Genomic DNA, 21298 nt, shown 5'->3' on the forward strand with positions numbered 1-21298 from the left:
CAAAAGGAAGAACTAGCATCAAAAGGAGTAAACAAAAGTGTATCCCATTGCATAACCTACATCTGCAGCTCACAAGTCTAACAATACCAAACTACTGAGTGGTGTGCTGCCTGTTCTGGGATTGGACTGATAAAAAGAGGCCCTATGGTGTGATCAGTTATGTTATACACTATTTAAGTCAGTCTTATGTAAGTTTGCCAATTAGCCAGACAAGAAAGACACTACGAAACAGACCTGGCCATCAGAGTTCTAACATCTCTGGGATGAGATAGAATGCCAGGATTAGGACATGGCCAAAATATCCTCCTTTCACGGTGCTTCTTCAAAGCAGTTAATCAGCTTACAGCTGATAACTGCTGATGGTTATTTACATCGCTTTAAAGTAACCATTCCCAGTGCCATTTATATTTCACATAAGTATCATCAACCAGGTTGTTATTCTCTAAAAATTCCAATGCTGCCATTTTTCACTTCATAATGCATTTATATACACTGATACATCCAAAAAAATTAAGTATAAATAATGAATGCTAAACAAGTGTGAATTTTGTAAATTCCGCAGCATGTCTAACACAGCCTTAACAGATGAGAATCCCACTCTCAAAGCAAAACAAAAAGATCCAGCTGACGTCACTCACTTCTCTAAAATTTCCTGCAGGAGTATTTCACAGCCTGCTAGGAGAAAGCTACAGGACCCTTAATTAGCTGCAGGTGTGTGGGGCATTTGGCATTATGTGATGTCACAAATGAGCTTATAGCCGAAACTGCACTAGAATCACAAGTGACATGTTTGTGTTTGGGACTACTGCTACCGAAATATGCCAGTTTCTTTTTATTTTGGCATTTAAATAATGCTGCACACTTCAGAATGGCCAAGAATATTTTGCTTAACAGCTGCCATAAAGAAAGTCCCCAATTGTAAATTTTCAGTAATAGAAAAATAAGAATTTTTTTGTATTTATTTTAAAAAATCATTCAAAATTTTCAGGAAAAAAATTTTCAAACGATGTAAATCCATCCTTAGGGCAGAAGAGTGGAACCCATGTGTTTGGGACTGCTGCTACCGAAATATGCCAGTTTCTTTTTATTTTGGCATTTAAATAATACTGCATACTTCAGAACGGCCAAGAATATTTTGGTTAACAGCTGCCATAAAGACAGTCCCCAACTGTAAATTTTCAGTAATAGAAAAATAAGAATTTTTCTGTATTTATTTTAAAAAATCATTCAAAATTTTCAGGAAAAAAATTTTCAAAAGATGTAAATCCATCCTTAGGGCAGAAGAGTGGAACCCATGTGTTTGGGACTGCTGCTACCGAAATATGCCAGTTTCTTTTTATTTTGGCATTTAAATAATACTGCATACTTCAGAACGGCCAAGAATATTTTGGTTAACAGCTGCCATAAAGAAAGTCCCCAACTGTAAATTTTCAGTAATAGAAAAATAAGAATTTTTTTGTATTTATTTTAAAAAATCATTCAAAATTTTCAGGAAAAAAATTTTCAAAAGATGTAAATCCATCCTTAGGGCAGAAGAGTGGAACCCATGATAACTTTACTGAAAAATACTTCCCAGCCAATTAAACTTTCTTCCAAACTAGTTCTATAAGCTCTGTAGTTTAACTTAATTGCTCAAGTTATGCTTATGCCAGAAAGAAGCAGAGATACATAAACTGTTTATTGAACTTTTAGCAAGATAACAAAATGTTTTCCATTACAGAGAACAAAGTCTCTTGTAATGTTAAAAACATTCTGCTAAAACCAACTAGACTGTTCTTCGAATTTCAAAAGAGAGGAAACAAATTCAGTAATAAGTTTTGTAAAAACTTCTCAACATAAAGGAATAATACTTTATCAGTTAATAAACAAGTAGCAAGTTTATTCTTTTATCACACCGCTTATGCTCAATGTATTTAGAGCATGGAACAATTGTTGGAAAAAAAAAAAAAAAAAGATTGCTTGGTGCTGGCTGAGTAATGAATATATTTATTGTTTTGGTAAAGAACATTTCATATAAAGCAGACAACTAAAAATTGCCTTTGCAAATTAGTATTAGTATTGGCAATATAATGCAAGGAAGTTATACACTACTAGTAAAAAAAAAAAACCTCCACTTGTTCATTCCTTCTAATAAAATGTACACTCTTCCTTAAATTTATTCAAACTACCCATCTTCACAACACTAACTAGAAGTTTATTCCAAAAACAGATAATTGATTACTCTTTAGCTGAATGCAATTTTCCATACATCTATTCCCCAGCCATCCTTTCCCAATTTAAATTTGAACTTTTGTATGTTTCATCTCAAAAGAGTGAAGATGCCATCAGCATTTAGTTTATTTAGCCCTTCTAAAGCTTTATACAATTCAATTAGGGCACCCTGCAAATGCCTAAACAAAGAATGCAACTTAGAGAATCCTAGTCTTTCTTGATAAGAATATCCTTTCGTGCTCCTAACTAATTTTTTTTTTTTTTTTTTTTTTTTTTTGATTTGGTAGTTGTTGGCGCATCGGCTTCTGTGGCCATATTGCACCTCCCAAGGTTTTTGCAGTACTTTGATCCAAGCCCGAGGCGGGAATCGAACCCGCGACCTTTGGGTTGCCGGGCAGGTACTTTACCCACTCGGCTAGCCCGGTCGGCCTCCTAACTAATGATGTTGCTTGTCTCTGCACCCTTTCCAGCAGATCTATATTTCAAAATAAGAAAATATATACAAGCTATTTTAATTTTATATTGTGTGGTTTTGTTTATTTTGGTTCTCTTGATTCTATTAGTTCTGTGCTAAGCTTTAACAGTGAAAGTAATTAAAAAATTAGAAAAACTAGAACTTGTATATACTCTTTGGTCATTGGAGATCCCCTTATACTCAGACATCCTAATTTGTTTTGTTTTAATCTTTTATTGATTTATTAAGTTGCTGCATTTAATCTTTTCATTTGCTTTATAAATTCTTGATCCATGACACCTTTCTTGAACTGTATCTTACTTCCAAAATAAATTAACTTATAATTATTATTTAGTTGCAGGTCATCTGTATTCATCCTCTTGGTTGTGTGATACATGTTACTCTAATTTACTATCAACCTAAATCTGCTAATTCCAATTCTTTGCCATTTGAGCTTCTAATGTCAATGGCACATATCTTGAAGGTTGTTCTGGCAAAACATTTAGCACTGTGTGTTCAACTTTCCTGAGAAACACAGAAGTTCAAGCATTATTAGCATTAGCATTAGTAGAGGCATATGATGCAAGAAAGCAAGCTTATTCAGCATCAGCCAAAAAAAAAAAAAAAAAAAAAACACCACTCCCATTTCACCCCTCCGTTCATTCGAAATACCTGTCCAGTTGAGCCTTAAATTTGTTTAGGCTATCAACTTCAACAACAAATGATGGAAGTCGGTTCCACCAACCAACCACCCGCTGGCCAAAGACAAATTTCCGCACATCTATCCGACATCCATCCTTCCTCAATTTGAATTTATGCCCTCTGAGGTGATTATTCTGAGCAAGAGGAAGAATCCCATTGGCATTGAGCATGCTCAACCCATTCAAAGCCTTATACACCTCTATCAGATCACCTCGCCGGTGCCCAGTCTCCAGACTCTGTAATTTGCAAAACTTAAGCCTTTCTTCGTAAGAGCAACCCTTTGTTCCATTCACTAATCTTGATGCCCTTCTCTGTACCCATTCCAGCAGCTCTACATCCTTCTTGAAATGAGGCTTCCAGACCTGTATACAGTACTCAAGGTGTGGCCTAACCATTGCCTTATACAAGGGAATAATCACCTCCTTATCCCTGCTAGAAAAATTCCTGTATATCAATGACAAGACACCATGAGCTACTCTTGCAGCTCGTCTGCACTGCTCAGAGAACTTCATATCTGCCTGCACAATTACCCCCAGGTCCTTTTCATTCTCCACCACTGTCAGTGTAGTACCGCAGAGTTGATACGTTGCTCTGGGGTTACTGTTTCCCATATGTAGTACTTTACATTTGTCAATGTTAAACTTCATTTGCCCCCTCTCAGCCCATCTGTTCAACCTTTCCAGATCCTGTTGCAGCAGCATAGCATCAGTAGTGTCCTTAACAACCCTGCCAACCTTTGTATCATCTGCAAACTTGGACATTAAACTTGATATACCATCATCAATATCATTCATAAACACAGAAAACAACAATGGACCCAACACTGAACCCTGAAGAACTCCACTAATAACATTAGTCCACATTGAGCAGTGTCCACTGATTACCACTCTCTGTCTTCTGCCACTCAACCATCCCCTTATCCATAGCAGCAATTTGCCTCCAATGCTACACTGCTCCAATTTTTGCAGCAGTCTTCCATGTGCAACAGTATCAAAAGCCTTTCTAAGATCCAAATATATAATATCAAAGTTATTCCCTGCATCCAGTTCTTTTGTGACTACATCATAGTATCCAATCAAATTGGTCAGGCAAGACCTGCCCTTAACAAAACCATGCTGTGTCTGAGCTATAACTGAATTCTTGTCTAGATGATCCTGCAGTGCTTCTTTAACCAGTGCCTCCATTAATTTTCCTGGAACAGAAGTTAAACTAGCAGGTCTATAATTACTTGTGTCAGCCTTTGATCCTCCTTTGTGAATTGGGGTTACATTTGCACATCTCCAGTCTATGGGTACCTCCCCTGGGTCCAAAGAAGCTCTCATAATTATGGCTAAGCTTTTGCTTACTTCCTTTGCTGCCTCCTTTAATATAACTGGATAGATCTCATCCACCCCCAGGTGCCTTTTTTATGTTTATCCTCAACAATCTCTCCTCCACTTTCCTCTTAGTTATTACAAAATCATCTAGCTCACTGCCAATGTCTACTTTACCTATGTCATTCTCCTTCCTGAATAACTCCTCATGCGTGAATGTAGAGGCAAAATACTCGTTTAGATTGTTAGCCACCTGAGCAGGATCCTCAACTGTTGAACCATCAATATACAGTGGATCAATCTGATTCATCCCTTTCCTTCTTGAGTTTAAATAGGTAAAGAACTCTTTTCTGTTTTTCTTTGCATCCTTTGCCAAGGATTTTTCGTAGTCTGCCTTTGCCTGCCTAATCTCCTTTGTGACTTGGTTACAGACCAACTTATATCTATCATAGGCTTCCATGTCGCCCATTAATTTGTATGTATTCCATGCATTTTTCTTCTCTGCCACATGTCTCATTAGTTCATCTGGCAACCATTTAGGCCTAAACCTTGAACAATATTTCTTAGTTGGTATGTAAAGCCTGGTAGCTTCCAAGATTAGTTCCTTGAATGCTTCCCATTTTGAGTTTGCTGTTGGTAACATCATCAGTTGGTCCCACTGTATAGAATATAAATACTATCTCAGACCATCATAGTCGCCTTTACGAAAACAAAAACCCTTCCCTTAACCCCTGATGGTAGTTACCTCCTTGAGTAAATCCCACTTCAACACACTGTGATCACTGCCACCTAGTGGTTCATTTATCTGCAGATTCTTAATGTATGAAGAATCACTACTGATAATCAGATCAAGAGTATTGCTCCCTCTTGTTGCCTCACGAACATGCTGATGTAGAAAACAATCATCCAATAAATCCACAAAAGCCTGGCTAGTGTGTGAGTGACCAACCCATAAATTCCAGTCAATATCTGGGAAATTAAAATCCCCCATTATAAGACTCTCTGATTTACTGGCCCACTCCATTTCCCTGTACAATATCTTATTATACTCATCAGAGTCATTAGGCCTATAGCAGACTCCTACTCTCGATTTTGATTTCCCTATGCTTATGTCACACCAAACTGACTTGACACTGCCCTGTCCATCGATGTCGACTGGCTTCACTTTCTTGGATTTTATGTGTTTCTTAACTAATAGCATAACCCCTCCTCCCCTCCTGTCCTGTCTTTCCTTTCTATACACATTGTATTCCCCAAATTCCAGTTCCACATTCCTTATATCTGTGTGACACCACGTCTCTGATATCCCAACAATATCTGCATATCCGATGAAGGCTGCCACCCAGCCGAAAGCTAATTTTATGTATTGTAGTTTAATGCTCTGTGCAACAAATAAAATTTTTTCCCAACAATATCTGCCTTTGATGTTTTGAGTAATACCTCAAATTCATCAAATTTATTTACCAAACACCTAGCGTGTTTACTTGTACCGCAATGACTCCCAGCAGTCTCTGAAATATCCTGCGTCTTGTTTTTCAGGCTTCTGCTCATTATACCCAAAAGTGTTGCAATTATTAATAATTAAAAATTAATTGTTCATTTATTTATCAATAATAATTACTCCAAGCTCCAATTTGCTAATAAAACAATTCAGAGAAGTTGACTGTGTACCAAGATTATAAGTTTAATACCTAACAGTAAACCTGGCTCTGTGTTCAACTTGTTACTTTATGTTACTGCTTTCCAAGGTGAAGTAAAAAAAAAAAAACAAATAATAATAATAATAATAATAATAATTAAAAATAAATATATATATAAATAAATAATAATAACCAAAAAATACCCATGCTGTTAATCAAAAAATGTATAATAACACAAAAATGCTGCTGAAAATACAACTATCATAGCTGATGCTATTCAGCAGATCAAAGCAATATAACAAACTTATGCAATGTTTCTGCCAGATACGAATTCAGCTGTAATCCCTAAAGCATAACTTCAAAATGATGTAAGCTGTGGACTCCTTGTATTTCTAAAAATTCTCATTCAGGAATATATTAATGTTTTAAAATAAAATGCTCTTATTAATGAAAATTTTAATTATTCCAAACTAACTTTGTCTGAAAATGAACTAATGTCATATAGTTCAACAGCACTGGAGCCATTCTTCACAACTACTGCTAAGATAAGTTCATCTGCATTAAGAGTTAATAATGATGGAGATGCAGACAGCTTTACTTCTTGATAAGGGAAATCTTCTGCCTCAATACGAGTATTATCTCTATCAGCATCCAAATTCAGAACATCATCCAATTTGAGCACTTGAAATCCTATCAAAAGCAAAACAATATTATTATTATTTTTTTAAATTAATGTTTAAAAAAAAATAGTACTGTTGAGTTTAGTGGCTAATTAATATTTATATGGCAGCTTCTAGTATAGTGATGATATTGTGTTACTCTTCAGCAAACAGATAAAACTGAAATGCAGGTAATGGTAAAAAGGAACGAATCTTCTTCAGCAGAGAGAGAGGAGGGGAGACTGGCTGGTATTTACCACCCACTAATTGAGAAGGAAAGTCAGCCTTCTAATATTCAGGTAGCAGTGATCACAAATACTGATATGGGATTTAAAAGATGTATCTACTGCCAAGGACAAAGGGAAGAGCTTTTGCTTTGCTTTCATAAAGGTGGCTACAAGGGTCTCAGACAGTTTTAAAGTCTATTCAGTGGGACAACTGATGATGAACCAACAGTGAATTCTAAATGGAAAGCATTCAGGGAAAGAACCTTAGATGCTTTACTTCTTGATAAGGGAAATCTTCTGCCTCAATATGAGTATTATCTCTATCAGCATCCAAATTCAGAACATCATCCAATTTGAGCACTTGAAATCCTATCAAAAGCAAAACAATATTCTTTTTTTTTTTAAAAAAATTAATGTTTAAAAAATAATAGTACTGTTGAGTTTAATGGCTAATTAATATTTATATGGCAGCTTCTAGTGTAATGATGATATCGTGTTACTCTTCAGCAAACAAATAAAACTGTAATGCAGGTAATGACAAGGAACGAATCTTCTTTAGACAGCAGAGAGAGAGAGAGAGAGAAGGAGGGGAGACTGGTTGGTATTTACCACCCACTAATTGAGAAGGAAAGTCAGCCTTCTAATATTCAGGTAGCAGTGATCACAAATACTGATATAGGATTTAAAAGATGTATCTACTGCCAAGGACAAAGGGAAGAGCTTTTGCTTTTGCTTTGCTTTCATAAAGGTGGCTACAAGGGTCTCAGACAGTTTTAAAGTCTATTCACTGGGACAACTGATGATGATGTTATCAACAGTGAATTCTAAATAGAAAGCATTCAGGGGAAAAAACCTTAAATGCTAATAGGTGTTTATACCAGCTAAGAAATACTGTTCAAGATTTAGACCTAAATGGATGTCACGCAACCTGATGACACTAGTGGCAGAGAAGAAAAATGCATGGGATGCATATCAATTATCAAGTGATACAGAAGCCTACAGCAGATACAAACTAGTCTGCAATCAAGTCACAAAGTGGGTGATGGCAGCTTGAGGCAGATTATGAGAATTTTCTGGCAAAGATGTGAATACAATGAAAAAGAAAGCTAATCAGATCAGAGACTTGTGCACTGGGTGTAGGAAAGACTTAGATAACCCAGCTGACGTTGCAGATGAATTGAATAGATACTTTGCCTCAGTCTTTATCGATGAAAGACCTTTATTCTGAGAACAGGCTGTGAGTAAAGCTGAGCCATATGAAATTAGTGATTTTTGTAATTACAGGTGATGGTTTATTAGAAAAACTTTTGAACATGGAGGGCAAGTAAGGGTCCTGGAGTTGATGGCATATACCGTGTAATTTTGAGGGAGACCACCAAGGATTGTACTGAACCACTGAGGCTAATTATGAGGGCATCTTTGTACTTTGATTTGGATTGAAGAACTGCAACATATTGCCAATACATAAAGGCAGGTCTAAGAGTAAAGATGGTAACAACAGAACAGTCAATCTAACTTTGGTGGTAGGGAAAATCGTAGAGGCAACGATTAAGAGTGCAATCCAAGAATATTTAGATAGCAATGGAACTTTGAAGGACACACAACATGGTTTTATTAGAGGAAAATCATGTTTAACTAACTTGGCTATTTTGACACAGTTACTTATGAGCCGGATGTAGGAAACAATTTTGATATAGTTCGATATTGGTTATTTGGATTTTAGCAAAGCATCTGACTTGGTACCTCATGAGAGGTTACTGTATAAGCTGGAAAAGGTTGGGATTACTTTTTTTTTTTTTTTTTTTAGGAGCATTAGCAACTAAGGCCATATTGCTCCGGGTATATGTGGTGGTCATTCCCTGACCTTTCCACATTTTCCGTATTTGGTGGTTACGGGCTCGAACCCCAGTCTAATCAAGAAGCGTGTGCATGCACTGCTGCTCCTGCCCACCTGGCTACGGAGACTCCGTTGGGATTACTGGAAAGATTCTAAGATGAATTGCTGGGTGGCTGCAGGGCAGACACCAGAGGGTTGTGATTAATGGATATTCTTCAGATTGGTGTTATGTCAGGAGTGGGGTCCTCCAAGGATTGGTTTTTGGACCCCTTTTGTTTCTCATTTTCATAAATGACATCGATGAAGGGATAGAAGCTGTGATGTCAAAAATTGCTAGAGTTGTTAATGATCAGTGCCAAGCAGTGCTCCTTCAGGATGACTTGAAAAGACTTCAAAGATGGTCAGAGAAGTGGCAGCTATGTTTTAATGTAGCAAAATGCAAGGTCTTACACTTGTGGAATAGCAACCACAAAATAAATTATACACTGGTAGGGTTGAATTAAAAACAGTGAAGGAAGAAAGGGATCTGGGAGTTATAATACAGGCAGATAGGAAGTTTTCTGAACAGTGTAAACTGGCAGCCAGGAAAGCCCATGGTGTCCTATCAATGATTTATTGAACATTATTCTGTAGAGATAGGGAGGTCATAATCCAGCTGTATAAGGCAATTGTAAGACCACATTTGGAATACTGTGCTCAAGTATGGAGACTTTATCTGAAAAAAAAAAAAAGACATTGAGCTTCTTTAAAGTTCAAAGACAACTCGCAATGGTGAGATTGGCAAAAGGATGACAGTATGAAGAAAGATCCTGATTATGTGGGCTACAGAGCTTGGCAACCATGCACCTCAGAGGTGACCAGATTGAGATTTATAAGGCCCTGAGAGGGATTAATAAAATGAATGAAGGTGGAATTTTCACTGTTATAAAGAATTCCAGAACTAAAGTCTATAAATTCAAATTACAGTGGTTGACGTTTAGATTAGATTGTAGAAATTTCTCTTCAAGCCAGTAAGTCATTGATTGCTAGAACAAGTTACCCTCACAGATAGTTGAGGCTGACATTTTGAATAAATTCAAAGGTCAATTGGATAGTTACCTATATGAGGAGGAAAGGGAAGCATATAATTTGTATTTTCTTATCTACTTTTTTTTTGTGAGTTTTGCAAGTGCAGCTTCCTTGCACTATAGGGCAAATACTATTACTAAGAATGTAAAAAAAAATGTAATAAAGATTTCTTTACTTGTGTAAACTTAGAAGGAAAAGATGAATTGTGCTGGTCTACTAGATGTAAATGGTATAACAGTTAATGATCCTGCTCAGGTTTCTGACAAAATGAATAACTATTTCGCATCTCCATTTACACATAAGGAAGTTTTCAAGGATGGGAATACTGGAAGTATATCAAATTACAAGGAGTTAAATTATTTTGTGATAACTGAGAGGAAAGTTGAAGAGAAATTGTTGAAGCCAAATGTAAATAAGGCACCTGAGACTTACGTACCTATACTGAAAGAGGAAGCAAAAGAGGTCAGCACACCTTTAGCCATAATTATGAGAGTACCATTGGATTCAGGGGAGGTCCCAATGGACTGAGATGTGCGAGTATATCCCCAATTCACAAAGGGGAAGAACAAAGGGTGAAGTAATTACAGACCTTAAGGTTCTCTGCAACCTATCTGAAAAGTCAAAGAGAGGTAGGGCACTGCCAATACTATAAAGTTTTAACCACAATGTACCATTTGTTTACAGTTCACTGTTACTTGCTTTTTCTCTCCCACTAGTTCTATATATATTTGAAATCTTATACAAAGTTGTTTTTGAAAGACTTGATATTGTTTTCACATAAGAAAACCAAGAATGTGAAACTGTATATTCACTCAAGATGTCTACTACCCTGTGGGTAGCTATAACCATAATTTTCAAATTTCACGCACTTCACATAGTTCCACATTTAAATTTGAAAAAAATCTGAAAATGGAAGTAACTGGTAGCACAGAATATATATATATATATATACATTTTTTAACTATTTTGAAATGCTTGCTATTTGAAAGTAGTGAAATACCAGTGCAACTCATTGGGGAGACAAAATTTTTTTCTGCTGTGAACATATAAAAAAAAGTAGAATACACTGTTTATTTTAAAGAAACTGTCCTAGGTGTTTTTGTTATTGTTTCTGAGTAGTAAACATGAAAGGCAATATTCACTTGGAAGAGTCAGCAACATTAAAATTTCATATACTTTGTGGAAAGTCAAATTTGAAATAAATTTTGAAAAAACTTCAAAATGAAAATAAATAATAGTATCCAATATATTATACATATATTTTTAATTTTTTAAAACTATGTATGCATATAATAAGTAGAAATTTGAAATTTTGCATGATGAAGTCTTTTAAACTGAAAAATTTTCATTTTCAGACTTGTAAATTCACATTTATATTGTACGTTCAGATGATTATTATTTTTATTTTTTTAAATAAAAGATGTAAAACACAGTATTTTTAAATATTTATTATTTTATTAAAAAAATATAAAGTAACCTATAATCGGTATTACAATCTATTACAAAAGGATGAGACTGGTATTGTCCAGTACAATTCAAAAAACTTTTTCTAGAAATTAAAAAGAAAATTGGCATCTGTCTGTTGCCCCGCTAGCATCTTGGCTACAATTAGGGGTACCAGCACTGCTGGGTTAAAGAAGATACTTCAATGAAATATATACTAAAATAAGAAGAAATACATGACACTTGTTCTTTGAATCATAACATACATATTAATGCTGTCGTTGTCTCAACAGCAAAATATAAGTTAGTGAAACAGAAATAACAAGCTGGTCATTCATGTAATCAACTTTGTCATAACTTACACAATAGGTATTAAAATTCTCTTATTCTATTAATTGAGTGAATTAAACAAATAGCCATGAAAACAAGGCAACAACCTAATTGTACAACATGTCAGAATGTATGCCTGACAATTAGTACTTACCATGCTCAATTCCAATGAATATAAGGCCAAAGCGCGAAGAAGCTGCTAAGAGATTAATAATATCTGTTGGTAAAGAATCTTCTTTTATAATTTTAAGCCTCCTTAACTGCCGGAAACAAAAATCCTAACAATAAAAAAATATATATAAAATATTTTTAATTACAATTAGCATATTGTAGATCTAAGTACAACTAACAGACTTCTTTCGCACTTCTTACAAGGCGGAAAATAATGGAGAATAATTCAATCCTGTCTAACATGAAATGTTTTAGTCATAGTACTTTTATAATCTATTTACCAGTTTGAAAATCTTGTTTTATAAAAATACCATATGATCACCCAATGTGTAAATGCAGTTTGCAATGGACTTTAAGCATATGCATTTTGAATAGATAGCATTTTTAATTTGAATGCCAACTGCCTTGTTTCAAAATGGTAGCATTAAAATAAAAGCACAGCCATCAGTTGTGTTTTCTGTGAGAAACTATCTCCCTCCTACATATTGTGAATTTGGTTTGAATCACTGCAAAAACAAGTTATTACAAGTGCATGCAAGCATAAACACCATGATTTCACAAGTTGCCATTCCATATTTGGTAAACAAGCTAGAAAAGAAAAATGCTTTAAAATGCTTCATGTTTAAAGGTGATTTCTAATTCAAATCCTACTACGTCATCATCATACTGTACAGATTTTCTATCAGTAGAGAACACCAATAAAAAAATATATAATAAAAAAATCACTCCATAATAAATGAAAATCTAATAATGTTATTCTTGGCATCAATTTAACAAATAAAAACAAATAAATAAAAAAAAAAAACATTAATGCAGCAGTGACCTACTCTTCCAAATATAACTTCTTGGTTATGATACATTAATCCCAGAGTAACGTATCAACTGTGTGGTACTACACTGACAGTGGCAGAGAGTGAAAAGGACCTGGGGGTAATTGTGCAGGCAGATATGAAGTTTTCTGAGCAGTGCAGACAGTCTGCAAGAGTAGCTCATGGTGTCTTGTCAATGATATACAGGAATTTTTCTAGCAGGGATAAGGAGATGATTAGCCCCTTGTATAAGGCAATGGTCAGGCCGCACCTTGAGTACTGTATACAGATCTGGAGGCCTCATTTTAAGAAGGATGTAGAGATGTTGGAACAAGTACAGAGAAGGGCAACAAGGTTAGTGAACGGAACAAAGGGTTGCTCTTACGAAGAAAGGCTTAAGTTTTGCAAATTACAGTGTCTGGAGACTAGGCACCTGCGAGGTGATCTGATTGAGGTGTATAGTCTTGAATGGTTTGAGCATGCTCAATGCTGATGGGATTCTTTCTCTTGTTCAGAATAATCACCTGAGAGGGCATAAATTCAAATTGAGGAAACACAGTTGTAGGATAGATGTGTGGAAGTTTGCCTTTAGCCAGCAGGTGGTTGATTGCTGAAACTTCCATCTGTCATTGTAGAAGTTGTCAGCTTAATCAGATTCGAGGCAGAACGAGACAAACATTTTGAGTGAATGGATGGGTGAAATGAGAAGGGGGTGTGTGTTTTTTTTATTTATTTATTTTTTTGGCTGATGCTATATAAGCTTGCTTTCTTCCATCATGTGCCCTTGCTAATGATTATATTAATTTCTTTTCACTGCAGAGAATTTTGTATAGTTTCAAAACTGAAAATATTAACATTAAGATTACAGAAATATTTATCTAAAGTGTGAAATATTGACATTACATATAGACTATTCAGATATTCAAAAACAGATTCTATTGAAAGATCAGCACTCCTATTAACTTCCCATCCTAGATCTTTATATCTAGTTTTCTCTTTCATATAATGATATAACAGAAGGATGAGTGTCAAAATAATTTGTCTTTATTTTACAATATCACAGATGCATTTTTAAACTGTATATTGACATATCATTGACATTTTAGGCACATTCACATATGCATAGAATCTTGCACGGGTCCATTGTATTAGACCCACACCCAACCTGCACACAAACTTGACATCATACAAAAAAAAAAAAAAAAAAAAAAAAAAGGAAAATTTACCTTAATTTTTTTTTACATATAATAATGAATATAATAATGAAATAAATATAATAATGAAAGTAATCACTGGATCAACAACACTATTTTTTAATTGTATATAATATGCAAAAACTTAAAAAAAGAAACAAAAATAAATAGAAAAGTATTGAAAATACATTAATAGCCTAATTAATTTTATACATTTTTTAAATTGCTGCAGAAAGAGGCCATCATCAACAGTTTCCAGGTTGAACTGACTCCTTTCTTGGATGAAAAATCCACTGCAAAAAATCTTTCACCGGCTGCATATCTCTAAAAACTTCTTATACAAGGTGGCACATTTGTATTTGTATCATTATAATGATCTTTAATTGATGAAACAATGCTGACACATTTGTATAATCAATTAAACTAAAGCATTAGTTAAATTTCATTTAAAACTGGTGGTAATCTACAGTAGTAAAATTTACTAGAAAGCAGCAATAAGTCACAGAACTTTACACACTTGTGAATCCCATGTGCTCCCATCAGTAAGCGAAGTGGCAGAGAAATCATGCTTTACTAACAAGCAGAAAGTTGAAGTTGTGTTTTTTTTTCTTTTCAAAACAATGAACATTACTGCTGTGCAGAGAAGATTTTGGGTGTTTTTTTTTTTTTTTTATTCTAGCAGTTTGAGGAGGATGCCTGAGTACAGGAACAAAGGCAATCTTGTGTAGCCAGTGCTCACTCTTTAGATGGACCTGAACTGTAACACAGCATAGTTCAGGACAATCAATATGCAAAGTAGCTTATGAATATATCAAGCTACTTTTCTTTGCATTCTGTTCAACAAGTGCTTGGACCCATGTGACACTCTCTTATCGGGTTTCTTGAGAAAAAATTGTACTGCAGGAAGCCGGTCACATTCATGGACTAAGGAGCCACAATTGTTCAGTTGTGGTGTGAAGTTGATGAAGAAAAGCTATGTTATTATAGCATTGGTGTACTGTAATGTTTTACAGGAATAATAATAATAATGTTTTACAAGAATCTCAGCATGAAAACTCATAATATTTGTAATGATTAATGAATAAATTTAGTTTTTTAGGAAATGTTTAAGCCTGTCAACATTTTGTGCACCACTCTAGATGCAAAATATTTATTCAGTTTGTCAGCTATCTGTATGGAAGCATCAATACTTATTCCATCCATGTCTGGCAGGCCAATTTGGTCCATCCCTTTCCTTCTGGTAATAACATAAGCAAAGAATTCTTTGCTACTTTTAGCATTCTTAGCCAGCAATTCTGTAATCTGCCTTAGCATGCCTAATCCCTTAGTAACTTGACTGCAGTTTACTTGACTAGTTTATACTTGCTGCAGTCTTCTGTGTCCACTAATAATTTATAATCATCCCATGCATTTTTCTTCTTTGCTACTAGTCTCATCTGACATCTATTTAAATCTAAATCTTGAACAACATCCCTGAGTTGGTATCAAAAGCTGAAGTTCTACAATCAATTCCCTGAACACTTCTCATTTAGTATTTATTAAAATCAGTTAGGTCCAGTGAAAAAAAAATTAAAACTGTCATATGACCATTGTAATTACCATTTCAAAAGTAAAATATTTTCCTTTTTTATCATTGACAATATTTGTTTTCAAATAAATCCCAACATCAGCACACTGGTCACTGCCAGCTGGTGGATCCTTTATTTAAAGGTTCTCGATACATGAAGATCCACTACTCATTCAAATTCTTAGTACTCTACGTCACATTGGTACTATGTTTCTAATATTCCATTAACTGATAAATAAATAACTGATAAATACCTTAAATAATAAATATCATGAAATATCAGAAACTACATTTCTAATATTCCATGCAGACATTATAATGTCTGAATTTAATGAGTTAACCAGTAATTCAAATTCATCAAATTTATTTATAAATTTGTTGTAGTATTTGTAATATCTATAGTATATGTAATATATGTAGTATATGCTCATCTCAGTTGCCCAAATTATTTGCTGTATGATTCCTTTCACCTCAAAGGTGGTACTTGTGCATATGTCTGTTCCAATATTCCCTGCCAGAGACTTAGCAATTTGGAATCTCCTCTTTTTCATCTTCTCCGTTTTAAAAACTCTCTGCCTCATTGTGTCAAATTCATCTGTTGTCTCTACCATTCTCCCAACTGCACTAATCACTTGGAGCTCTTTGACTTCCTATCTTTGCAACTTGACCAGTCCAACTTTCCTAACAGAGAGGTAATTTTCCTTGGTGATTTTAATGTTCACAACTCCAGCTGGCTTCCGTTTTCTAGTCACACCAACCCAGCTGGTCGAGATGCTGAGGCTTTTGCAATTACTAATGACCCTGCAAAGATTGTTCATTTACCTACAAGAATACCAGACAATCCTAACCATACAGCCAACAGGCTTGATTTTTTTTTTTTTTCACAAACAACCCTTCTAAGTACACGGTCAAAGCAAGTGGTCCTTTAGGCACCTCAGATCACAACTTGGTGATTGTCTCTTCTCCAATGGAGCCTTTATCTCATGGCTATTCTCAACCTTGTATTGTTTGGCATTACAAGAATGCAAAATGGGATGACCTGCGAGATTTCTTTTCTTCTTTTCCTTGGTCGGATTACAGTTTCAAAATTTCAGTTTCATTTTCTGCCTACACCAAAGCTCGTAACAATTGTAAAGCAATTGTCTAGACAACAATTGTAAAGACAACAATTAATCAGTCCAAACTAGATTTTTAACAGGCTAAGAGTAGAAAACTAGCTTCTTGCCCTAATGGTAGCCGAGCCTTCTGGTCTCTAGCTAAAGCTATTGGCCACAACGTTTGCCCATCTCTGCTCCCACCTCTGTCAAAACTAGATGGTTCTGTTGTCACTTCAGCCAAGGATAAAGCTGACCTGCTAGCATCCCATTTTTTTTCCAACTCATGTATTAATGATCTTGGTAAAACACCTCCCACCATTCCCAACACGCTCCATTCAATGCCTCCTGTGGTCTTCCATCAAAAGGATTTTGACGAATCTTGATGCTAAAAAAGCTCCAGGTCCTGATGGTATTTCTCCACTTGTTCTCAAAACCTGTGCTCCTGAACTTACTCCTGTTCTTTGCTGCCTTTTTTCACTTTCTTATTCCAAAAGTGTTTTTCCTTCTGCTTGGAAATTTACTCATATCCAGCCAGTTCCTAAAAAGAGTGACAAATCCCTCCCATCCAATTATCATCCCATTGCAATTATTTCTACTCTTTCTTAAGTAATGGAGAAATCAATTAACTGCCAACTCTAAAACTACCTAGAACCTTCCGTCTGATCAACGATCGCCAGTATGGATTCCATCAGTGTCGATCCACTGGTGATAATCTGGCTTATGTTACCCATTTATGGACAAATTCAATGGAAAAGTTCGGCGAAACACAAGCAATTGCTCTTGACACCTCAAAGGCTTTCGATTGTATTTGGTCTTCTAAATAAGCTTCCATCTTATGGTTTGCCAACTGTTTTTTGTAATTGGTTATCCAGTTTTCACTCTGATTGCTCACTGAGGGTGATGGTAGATGGCTCTCTGTCTTCTAACTTCTCCACTAACGCTGGTGTCCCCCACTCTTTTCCTTTTGTATATTAATGACCTTCTTCCATTGACTGGAAATCCTATCCATAGTTTTGCCGATGATAGCACATTGCATTCCACTTTCCATTTTGAGAAACCTTACACTGCTCAATCAGCTTCAACTTCTCGAAAATCTGCTACCAATTCCTTAAATGCCGATCTCCAGGTAATTATCCAGTAGGGCAAAGACAACTCAGTTGATTTCAATCCTTCTAAAACTCAGCTTTGTCTTATATCTTGCAAAAAATATTCTTCTGTTCCTATGCTTATCTTTTTTGACACTCCGATTTCTAGGCAAAATGATATATCTCTTTTGGGGATTACCCTGGTTTCTAATCTCTCTTGGCACAAGCACATTACAAATATTGCTTCCTCTGCATCTAAAAAACTTGGTTTTCTCTTTCACTCTCGGCGTTACTTTTCTTCCAAACGCTGTTCACTCTGTACAAATCACAAATCCGCCCTAGCATGGAATATTGTTCCCACATCTGGGGCGGTACCCAAAATCTCTCTCAGGCTTCTAGATTCCATTCAGAAGAGGGCAGTTAGGTTAATTAATGATTCATCTCTAACAGAGTCTCTCCACTCGCTCTCTCATAGACGTACTGTTTCTGCTGCATGCCTCTTCTACAGATACTTCCATGGGCACTGTTCTTCTGAATTGGCTTCTATAATTCCCGCTCTCTCTTTCAAAATGGTCCAAACACGTGCCGCCACCAGCCAACATCCATTTACTGTCCAACTTCAAACTCACAGAACCAACTTTTCATCTTCCTCGTTTATTCATTCAACTGCCGTTTTCTGGAACAACCTTCCTTCATACGTATTTCCTGAAAATTACAGTGTACAGAAGTTCAAGTCTAATGTCAACAAATATCTTCTTTCATCTTCTCAACCTCCAACCCAAGCACAGTACTAAGTACTATAGGTTCTAATACCTCTCGTGTTTGGGGTTTTCATAAAAAAAAATGTAGTAGAGGCAGTTCACACTTTCTTTTTTTTTTCAAGTATCAACAAAATTGAAAATATGAACAATATCTGTAATTAATAAATGCTAAACATACAAAAACACAGAATTTCAAACTATGCCTGTAGCTATACAATACAGTACTGCTGTGTGTGCATTTGTTTGTTCAGGCAAACGAGAGCATCTCATTGACTCACATAACATAAAGCAGTTACCACACTGACGTTACAAAGAGTGGTTCTGCTTCTCATCATTTTCACTGTCTTGTTTTATTTCAAATTTATCCACCGTATTAATACTATACAGTATGCCAAAAATGAAGTAGTACTATGGTGAGTGATGTTAATAAAAAGAAACAGCAAAGAGGAATAACATGGAAACAAAATATGAGATCATAAGCAAATGTGCGGCCGGAATGACTGTTAAAGAACTATCAACAAGTGACAAACCATCAACGAGTGTGTATTTTATTGATGATGATGAAGAATAATAAAGATGAAGATGAAGAATAGTCGGGAACTACCTCTATATGTAGTCTAATGATCTGGAAGGTATAAAAGCATTTTATACCTTCCAGATCCCCAAATATATTTGTGGATGTCTCTATGTCTATAAAAACTAATAAACTCCAATTACTATCATATATGATAGGTCTGTTTTTAGGCTATGCTGGAAAGGTATTGTCATTTATTATCTAGAATGTGAAACAGCATCTTAACGACAGATTTTTCATCAAAAGGCCAACAATGAACTGAAAGTTTCTAAAGAAGTTTGAAATATTGTGGAATCTGATCCTTCTCTTGAATAGCAGATTGCACCTCATCTCACCCCTATCTTTCAACCTGTCTGGCTAGGAGTTTAAGCTCCCATCAGCATAATTCTCAGGTCACTGGGGTACTCAAACTTCCTCCATTAAAAGGTGATAGTCTAATAGCAAATATTAAAGAACTAGAGACCAATAGAGAAATGAAACAGAGGAAGATCTAGAAGAAGAAGAAGGTAGAAAAATTATTCTATCCTAAACCAATGCTTAAAGGGAAAAGATGAAAGGAGATACACAAAGTCTACATCATAACATACTGTCCTAAGCTGCATGCAAAATGGTATCAAAGATCAAGGACCTGTCTGTAGACTTGATTTCACATTACCATATCATCAGACACCATTTCCAGCAATATCTGTGTGCTGCTTTCAAAAGTTTGGACCTATGAAAACAGAACACAGAAGAACTGTTTTCATATTGAGGAGCAATATACAGTGAAAAAGTGATTTTCAATTTTTTAATTTCAAAAGTGATTTGAAATAAAAATAAAATAAAATTTTTCAGTGATACATCAAGACTTGTGAATGGGTTTCTACCTAAAACCAAATGAGATGGCAAGCAGTGATGTCATTCATTACTGCTGTAGGGCAGAGGGTATATAGAGTGAGATAAGTCGCTATACTGAAAAATAGTGGTAAGGGTTACTTGTAATATAAAAAAATAAAATGTCAGAGTAACACAACTGTTTTCATTTAATCAACCCTCACATGAAAATAATACAATAAAAATTTTAAATGCAAAACAGAATAAAAAAAATGTATATTTTAGAATCTTACATTTACTTCACGTGAACTTGGGGCATCTTGTTCCATCTTTGGTTTGGATTATAACAGGAAACTAAAAAAAAAATTAAATATTATATACTCTTTTCACTAAATAGCACCTTACAATCAACATGAAGCAAATGGTAAAAGTATCAAAAACATACAGGGTGTTTCAAAATTATGTATACACACTTTAAAAATTTATATTTAATGAACAATATATACAAATGTCAATTTTTTTGATACTTTGAAGACAATAAACATTCATTTTTTTACAACAATAAAACTTTACTTTAATTCAAAATGCCCTCCATCAGCATTAATGCATGAGCAGCATCTATCTTCAACAGATCTACATACTAAATTGACAAATCAGGTGAAATGTTTTCTGCTTCTTGTTGAATTTTTTAATTCCTTCATCATTCTAAAAACACTTGTATTGTTTAAACCCAGCTCTTGTGAACACAGTCTTGTTGATTTTCTTAGGGTGCACAAGATTGCATTTCTTACAGCTTCAATGTTTTCATTACTTCTTGATGTTCTCTTCCTGCCACATACTACGTTACCAATATTCTGAATGGTTCCATTCTCCTCAAATTTATGCTGCAAATGAGTATTGTTAAACGTGTGGGCACTTTTGTTCCATATAGTGATTTCCAAGCATGCTGAACTTCATTGACATTTTCATATTTCCAATACCATTTTATAATTGCCTTTCTTTCTTCAAAACTTAAATGGGTACTCTCTATCATTTTAGAGGTATCTATAAAAAAAAAAAAATTAAATTATTGTAAAAAAATTGTCTATTTTTAAGCTACAAAATAAGTTCAAGAAAATTAAATTGATGCATACTGTTCATTAAATATTAATTTTTCAAGTGTGTATACATAATTCTGAAACACTCTGTATATTAAATAATGAAGGTATTTTATTTCCAGAGTGCAGTAGAGGCATTCAGAAACATAGTGTGATAGAAGTATCATTATTATATTTCATTAATATATATTCAAAACATATTAATGAAATAAAATTCAAAATGAGATGCAAATAGGGAAGGAAAATA

At 34.9% G+C, this 21298-nt stretch overlaps 1 protein-coding gene across 1 annotated transcript in view; it reads right to left on the reverse strand.

Moving 5' to 3' along the window:
- Positions 1-21298, reverse strand: part of LOC150087884 (uncharacterized) — a 295573-nt gene that overhangs the window by 271567 nt on the left and 2708 nt on the right. The window contains exons 2-6 of the mRNA XM_090369951.1: positions 20248-20308; positions 12039-12162; positions 7470-7575; positions 7140-7159; positions 6796-7010 (exon numbers count right to left, since the gene is read on the reverse strand). Coding sequence (XP_090226077.1) covers positions 6796-7010; positions 7140-7159; positions 7470-7575; positions 12039-12162; positions 20248-20283 — 501 coding nt within the window. The 5' untranslated portion in view covers positions 20284-20308. The remainder of the gene's footprint in view (positions 1-6795; positions 7011-7139; positions 7160-7469; positions 7576-12038; positions 12163-20247; positions 20309-21298) is intronic.

This window comes from Mastigoproctus giganteus, chromosome 3 (genome assembly GCF_048544385.1).
Source record: "Mastigoproctus giganteus isolate SK-2022 chromosome 3, ASM4854438v1, whole genome shotgun sequence".
Lineage (NCBI taxonomy): Eukaryota > Metazoa > Arthropoda > Arachnida > Uropygi > Thelyphonidae > Mastigoproctus > Mastigoproctus giganteus.